The sequence below is a fragment of the Salvelinus alpinus genome, chromosome 19, assembly GCF_045679555.1.
Source record: "Salvelinus alpinus chromosome 19, SLU_Salpinus.1, whole genome shotgun sequence".
Taxonomy (NCBI): domain Eukaryota; kingdom Metazoa; phylum Chordata; class Actinopteri; order Salmoniformes; family Salmonidae; genus Salvelinus; species Salvelinus alpinus.
The window spans coordinates 5,423,220-5,431,631 of record NC_092104.1 but is presented as its reverse complement, the minus strand read 5'-3'; the positions used below and the strand labels follow the sequence as shown (position 1 = coordinate 5,431,631).

At 40.7% G+C, this 8,412-nt stretch overlaps 1 protein-coding gene across 3 annotated transcripts in view; it reads left to right on the top strand.

The window, feature by feature from the left end:
* Nucleotides 1-453: 453 nt before the first annotated feature.
* Nucleotides 454-8,412, top strand: part of LOC139544904 (uncharacterized) — a 23,241-nt gene continuing 15,282 nt past the window's right edge. Inside the window, exons 1-3 of one of the 3 annotated variants that reach the window (XM_071352092.1) lie at nt 454-594; nt 6,554-6,670; nt 7,805-7,921. In XM_071352092.1, coding sequence (XP_071208193.1) covers nt 545-594; nt 6,554-6,670; nt 7,805-7,921 — 284 coding nt within the window. In that variant the 5' untranslated portion in view covers nt 454-544. The remainder of the gene's footprint in view (nt 595-6,553; nt 6,671-7,804; nt 7,922-8,412) is intronic. The other 2 variants (XM_071352093.1, XM_071352094.1) reach the window with 2 other exon arrangements.

The following is an 8,412-nucleotide window of genomic DNA, read 5'->3' as shown; positions in this document are numbered from 1 at the left end:
GTTACATGAAGTAATAAAAATGGCCTTTTCACAGATTCTATTTTGCGTACTACAGTGTCCTGTCAGACACTTTCATCTGTCAATCAGAAAATAGTAGCCTAGACAAAAACGATAATAATAACGGTACCTTATTTACAAGTACAACATACTTTTAAAAATCAGATGCTATTGTGGATTATGTGATGACTACCTACATATAGATGTACTATCTTAATTTGACCAGTTTCTCACAACAGGAAAATAATCCTTCAGCAAAAGGAAATGTGAATTATGTAATTCATGTAGGAGTTGATTTTTTCCCGTTAGGATAAATCAAGTCTGACATTTTTAAAGTGGAAATTACAAACTTTAGAAGCCTTTTTAAAACTTGAATACACTTCAATTTGCATTTGTTGCTGCCCAGGAAATGTATCTTTGACAACAGAGTGATCAAATTAACATAGTACACCTGTATCTTGTATCCTCCCTCTAGAATAGATAGACTAGACTAAAATGTCTAGACCACAAAGACTACGCTGAGCGTCCCGTATCACAGCCCTCAATCATGAGTTCCTCACAGGAAACAGAGGAAGATGAGGGTGGTGTGGACAGCAGGTAAGCTCCTACATGCTTTTTTCAATTTTATCAGCATACCCGTTGTAAATTAAGGCAAACTGAATGGCTCACTGGCATGTCACAGCTTCATTCATATCTAGTAATATTTTAACATGAATATTAAATAAAACATGAATGTTATAATTTGTCCGTTTAACATAATGAAAAATACACCAGTTCTCCCGCACATTGGCTAACAGGGCTATCTGCATTGTGTCCCACCCACCACCCGCCAACCCCTCTTTTACGCTACTGCTACTCTCTGTTCATCATATATGCATAGTGTCACTCCCTGACCTTAGTTCCTTGTTTATGTCTCTATTTTGGTTTGGTCAGGGCGTGAGTTGGGGTGGGCATTCTATGTCTGGTGTTCTATGTTGTCTATTTCTTTGTGTTTGGCCGGGTGTGGTTCTCAATCAGAGGCAGCTGTCTATCGTTGTCTCTGATTGAGAACCATATTTAGGTAGCCTGTTCCCACCTGTGTTTGTGGGTAGTTGTTTTCTGTGTTTTCACCTTACAGAACTGTTTCGTCGTTTCGTTCTCTCTCTTTGTTGTTTTGTTGTTATTCAGTGTTCAGTTTATTTAATTAAAGTAGTATGAACAATTACCACGCTGCGTATTGGTCTGATCCTTCCTCCTCATCTTCCCAGGACGAGAATCGTTACACATACAGTGAGGGAAAAAAGTATTTGATCCCCTGCTGATTTTGTACGTTTGCCCACTGACAAAGAAATGATCAGTCTATAATTTTAATGGTAGGTATATTTGAACAGTGAGAGACAGAATATCAACAAAAAAATCCAGAAAAACGCATGTCAAAAATGTTATGAATTGATTTGCATTTTAATGAGGGAAATAAGTATTTGACCCCTCTGCAAAACATGACTTAGTACTTGGTGGCAAAACCCTTGTTGGCAATCACAGAGGTCAGACGTTTCTTGTAGTTGGCCACCAGGTTTGCACACATCTCACACGTGGTCCCGTGTGGCTCAGTTGGTAGAGCATGGCGCTTGCAACGCCAGGGTTGTGGGTTCATTCCCCACGGGGGGACCAGGATGAATATGTATGAACTTTCCAATTTGTAAGTCGCTCTGGATAAGAGCGTCTGCTAAATGACTTAAATGTAAATGTAATCTCAGGAGGGATTTTGTCCCACTCCTCTTTGCAGATCTTCTTCAAGTCATTAAGGTTTCGAGGCTGACGTTTGGCAACTCGAACCTTCAGCTCCCTCCACAGATTTTCTATGGGATTAAGGTCTGGAGACTGGCTAGGCCACTTCAGGACCTTAATGTGCTTCTTCTTGAGCCACTCCTTTGTTGCCTTGGCCGTGTGTTTTGGATCATTGTCATGCTGGAATACCCATCCACGACCCATTTTCAATACCCTGGCTGAGGGAAGGAGGTTTTCACCCAAGATTTGACGGTACATGGCCCCGTCCATCGTCCCTTTGATGCGGTGAAGTTGTCCTGTCCCTTTAGCAGAAAAACACCCCCAAAGCATAATGTTTCCACCTCCATGTTTGACGGTGGGGATGGTTTCTTGGGGTCATAGGCAGCATTCCTCCTCCTCCAAACACGGCAAGTTGGGTTGATGCCAAAGAACTCCATTTTGGTCTCATCTGACCACAACACGTTCACCCAGTTGTCCTCTGAATCATTCAGATGTTCATTGGCAAACTTCAGACGGGCATGTATATGTGCTTACTTGAGCAGGGGGACCTTGCGGGCGCTGCAGGATTTCAGTCCTTCACGGCATAGTGTGTTACCAATTGTTTTCTTGATGACTATGGTCCCAGCTGCCTTGAGATCATTGACAAGATCCTCCTGTGTAGTTCTGGGCTGATTCCTCACCGTTCTCATGATCATTGCAACTCCACGAGGTGAGATCTTGCATGGAGCCCCAGGCTGAGGGAGATTGACAGTTCTTTTGTGTTTCTTCCATTTGCGAATAATCACAGAAACTGTTGTCACCTTCTCACCAAGCTGCTTGGCGATGGTCTTGTAGCCCATTCCAGCCTTGTGTAGGTCTACAATCTTGTCCCTGACATCCTTGGAGAGCTCTTTGGTCTTGGCCATGGTGGAGAGTTTGGAATCTGATTGATTGATTGCTTCTGTGGACAGGTATCTTTTATACAGGTAAGAAACTGAGATTAGGAGCACTCCCTTTAAGAGTGTGCTCCTAATCTCCGTTCGTTACCTGTATGAAAGACACCTGGGAGCCAGAAATCTTTTTGATTGAGAGGGGGTCAAATACTTATTTCCCTCATTAAAATGCAAATCAATTTATAACATTTTTGACATGCATTTTTCTGGATATTTTTGTTGTTATTCTGTCTCTCACTGTTCAAATAAACCTACCATTAAAATTATAGACTGATAATTTCTTTGTCAGTGGGCAAACGTACAAAATCAGCAGGGGATCAAATACTTTTTTCCCTCACTGTAGTCACTTTAACCATATCTACATGTGCATACTACCTCAATCAGCCTGACTAACCGGTGCCTGTATGTCGCCTCGCTACTTTTATAGCCTCGCTACTTTTATAGTCTCGCTACTGTATATAGCCTGTCTTTTTACTGTTGTTTTATTTCTTTAGTTACCAATTGTTCACATAACACCTTTTTTGCACTATTGGTTAGAGCCTGTAAGTAAGTATTTCACTGTAAGCTCTACGTAGACCTGTTGTATTCGGCGCACGTGACAAATAAACTTTGATTTGATTATGTTTCACAGTTGCAGTAAATAGTAATAGTGCAATAATAAGTAATTGACAGTTTATAAACGAGGCATATATACTGTACCAGTCAAAAGTTTAACAACGCTTACTCATTCAAGGGTTTTTCTTTATTTTTACTATTTTCTACATTGTAGAATAATAGTGAAGACATCAAAACTATGTAAATAACCCATATAGAATCATGTAGTAACCAAAAATAGGTTAAACAAATTAAAATAGGTTTTTATTATATTATTTTATAATATATATTTTAAAATATGCTGCATCAGATGACATGGCTTCCACAATCACCTGACCTCAACCCGGAGGCGGCAGGTAGCCTAGTGGTTAGACCGTTGGGCCAGTTTTTTAAAGTTCTTTTTATACAACCTTTATTTAACTAGGCAAGTCAGTTAAGAACAAATTCTTATTTTCAATGATGGCCTAGGAACAGTGGGTTAACTTCCTTGTTCAGGGGCAGAACGACAGATTTAAATGACAGTAACCGAAAGGATGCTAGATCAAATCCCCGAGCCTACAAGGTAAAAATCTGTCATTCTGCCCTTGAACAAAGCAGTTAACCCACTGTTCTTCGGACGTCATTGTAAATAATAACTTGTTCTTAACTTGTTCTTAACTGACTTGAATGGTTAAATAAAAAAATAAAACCCATTTGGGATGAGTTGGAGCAGCCAACAAGGGCTCAGCATATGTGGGCACTCCTTCAAGACTGTTGGAAAAGCATTCCAGGTGATGCTGGTTGAGAGAAGGCAAAGGGTGGCTACTTTGAAGAATCTCAAATATATTTTGATTTGTTTAACATTTTTTTGGTTACTACATGATTCAATATGTGTTATTTCATAGTTTTGATTCCTTCACTATTATTCTACAATGTAGAAAATAGTGAAAATAAAGAAAAACCCCTTGAATGAGTAGGTGTGTCCCAAACTTTTGACTGGTACTGTACATTATAAGCCTTTCAGAAATAATTGTAGGTAAACAAAGGAAAACTTCCTCTAAAAACTATATTTTGCTATTTGTTTCATTAGTCCATTGCAACCCCTATTACTAGCCTGTTCAACCTCTCTTTCGTATCGTCTGAGATTCCCAAAGATTGCAAAGCTGCCGTGGTCATCCCCCTCTTCAAAGGACCCAAACTGCTACAGACCTATAGCTATCCTACCTTGTCTTTCTAAGGTCTTCGAAAGCCAAGTTAACAAACAGATTACCGACCATTTCGAATCCCACCGTACCTTCTCCGCTATGCAATCTGGTTTCAGAGCTGGTCATGGGTGCACCTCAGCCACGCTCAAGGTCCTAAACAATATCTTAACCGCTATCGATAAGAAACAATACTGTGCAGCCGTATTCATCGACCTGGCCAAGGCTTTCGACTCTGTCAATCACCACATTCTTATTGGCAGACTCGACAGCCTTGGTTTCTCAAATGATTGCCTCGCCTGGTTTACCAACTACTTCTCTGATAGAGTTCAGTGTGTCAAATCGGAGGGCCTGTTGTCCGGACCTCTGGCAGTCTCTATGGGGGTGCCACAGGGTTCAATTCTCGGGCCGACTCTCTTCTCTTTATACATCAATGATGTTGCTCTTGCTGCTGGTGATTCTCTGGTACACCTCTACGCAGATGACACCATTCTGTATACTTCTGGCCCCTCTTTGGACACTGTGTTAACTAACCTCTAGACGAGCTTCAATGCCATTACAACTCTCCTTCCGTGGCCTCCAACTGCTCTTAAACGCAGGGAAAACTAAATGCATGCTATTCAACCGATCGCTGCCTGCACCTGCTCGCCCGTCCAGCATCACTACTCTGGACGGCTCTGACCTAGAATACGTGGACAACTACAAATACCTAGGTGTCTGGTTAGACTGTAAACTCTCCTTCCAGACTCACTTTAAGCATCTCCAATCCAAAATTAAATCTAGAATTGGCTTCCTATATCGCAACAAAGCATTCTTCCCTCATGCTGCCAAACATACCCTCGTAAAACTGACCATCCTACCGATCCTCGACTTCGGTGATGTCATCTATAAAATAGCCTCCAACACTCTACTCAACAAACTGGATGCAGTCTATCACAGTGCCATCCGTTTTGTCACCAAAGCCCCATACACTACCCACCATTGCGACCTGTACGCTCTCGTTGGTTGGCCCTCACTTCATACTCGTCGCCAAACCCACTGGCTACATGTTATCTACAAGTCTCTGCTAGGTAAAGCCCCGCCTTATCTCAGCTCACTGGTCACCATAGCAGCACCCACTCGTAGCACGCGCTCCAGCAGGTATATCTCACTGGTCAACCCCAAAGCCAATTCCTCCTTTGGTCGTCTTTCCTTCCAGTTCTCTGCTGCGAATGACTGGAACGAGCTGCAAAAATCTCTGAAGCTGGAGACTCATATCTCCCTCACTAACTTTAAACACCAGCTGTCAGAGCAGCTCACAGATCACTGCACCTGTACATAGCCCATCTGTAAACATCCCATCTAATTACCTACCTCATCCCCATACAGTATTTATTTATTTATCTTGCTCCTTTGCACCCATCTACCATTCCAGTGTTTAATTGCTATATTGTAGTTACTTCGCCACCATGGCCTATTTATTGCCTTAACTCCCTTATCTTACCTCCTTTGCACTCACTGTATATAGACTTTTTGTTTTCCTTTGATCTACTGTATTATTGACTATATGTTTTGTTTATTCCATGTGTAACTCTGGGTTGTTGTATGTGTCGAACTGCTTTGCTTTATCTTGGCCAGGTCACAGTTGCAAATGAGAACTTGTTCTCAACTAGCCTACCTGGTTAAATATAGGTGAAATAAATAAATAAAAATATACACCCAAAATAATTTGCATGTCAGCAATCAAGTTTTCAAGATATATAACTTTCAAAATATAGAAATACAGCCGGTATGATGCATTTGCATCATATGATGCTGCGTTTTTCATCAGGATGCAAAATGCATTACACCGGCTGTATTTCTATATTTTGAAAGTTATATATCTTAACTTGATTGCTGATATGCAAAACATTTTGGGACTATATCAACAATGGACTAATAGTTTTCCGGTCTCACTTTTCCTTTAATGTGAATGTTACCCAAACTAAACATTATTGACTGTACCTGAGAAACATGAGGTTTGTTCTTCAATTATATTTATTTTTATTTACAATGACTGTGTTCACCAGATTCATGTTTTCATTGATGCAATTTATATTACAGTCCCCAGTCTGAGCAGTCAGCAGCATATCCAACACGCAGCTATCTGGCCCTGAAGAGTGACCAGTCAATGGGTTGGCCCATTAATTTCAGAGATGGAGTTTTGGATGGAGCGTTTAGGTGAGTTTAACATTTTGCTCAGGGAAGTGGCAATAGAAAGGTCTGAATACAGTTTAGTTTCAACTGAAAATGGAAAACAGGAAGATTTGTTCAATAGAATATTGCTTTACCTCTCAATACAAAGGCTGTTAGGAGGAGCATCATTTGCTATGTTTCACAGTTGCAGTCAATAATAATATTGTTTACATAACTGTCTGGCCACTCTACCATAAATGTCTGATTGGTGGAGTGCTGCAGAGATGGTTGTCCTTCTGGAAGGTTCTCCCATCTCCACATAGGAACTCTGGAGCTCTGTCAGAGTGACCGTCGGGTTCTTGATCACCTCCCCGACCAAGGCCCTTCTCTCCCAATTGCTCAATTTGGCCGGATGGCCAGCTCTAGGAAGAGTCTTGGTGGTTCCAAACTTCTTCCATTTAAGAATGATGGAGGCCACTGTGTTCTTGGGGACCTTCAATGCTGCAGAAATGTTTTGGTACCCTTCCCCAGATCTGTGCCACGACACAATCCTGTCTCAGAGCTCTACGGACAATTCCTTCGACCTCATGGCTTGGTTTTTGCTCTGACGTGCACTGTCCACTGTGGGACCTTATATAGACAGGTGTGTGCCTTTCCAAATAATGTTCAACCAATTGAATTTACCACAGGTGGACTCCAAGTTGTAGAAACATCAAGGATGATCAATGGAAACAGGATGCACCTGAGCTCAATTTCGAGTCTCATAGCAAAGGGTCTGAATACTTATGTAAATGTGATATTTAATTTAAAATGTTTAATATATTTGCAAAAATTTCTATAAACCTGTTTTCGCTTTGTCATTATGGGATATTTTTACGTGACAAAATGTGGAAAAAGCGAAGTGGTCTGGATACTTCCTGAATGCACTGTATGTCGGCTCAATCAGAAATTGCTTTTAAAAGACGCATTGTCGACAAACCCAGGTCAAATTGAGTCCTAAGCCTAGTTACATTCTAAACCTTTTATAAATAATTGTAGGTGAACTTTAATGTGAAAGTTACCCACATTAGATAGTATTGACTGTACCTGAGAAACATGAGGTTTCTTCTTCACTTCTTTATATTTACAATGACTGTGTTCACCAGATTCATGTTTTCATTGATGCAATTTATATTACAGCCCCCAGTCTGAACAGTCAGCAGCATCTCCAGCACGCAGCTATCTGTCCATGAAGAGTGACCAGTCAATGGATCAGCCCATTAATTTCAGAGATGGAGTTTTGGATGGAGAGTTTAGGTGAGTTTAACATTTTGCACAGGGAAGTGGCAATAGAAAGGTCTGAATAGAAGATGTGAATACAGTTTAGTTCTAAGTGATTTCATGACCGAGAATTATAAGGTTATATCTACAAAAAGATGACTCTGAAATAAATTGGCTTTAAAGTTCCAACCCCTCATTGGTTTGAATAGTGTGAGCACCACATTAGGTAGAGAACATTGTACAGAACAAAGCTATATCAACTAAATTTGGACAAAAATGCAGATAGAACCTTATCATTTAAAGCTCTCGATTTGTTGAAGAACTGTTGCTTGTTTCCTGTCCATACAAAGGCTGCTAGGAGTAGCATCGCCTGCTTCCTCAGAACTCACAGTGAAAATGGATCGTCCAATCACATTCCAAGAGGCTTTGCCCCATCTTTTTTTGATTTTGCATTCATGTTATATGACTGTAGTGTAAATTCACCACACAACAGGAATCTGATTTCAAAAAGTTCTGCTTTACTTGGC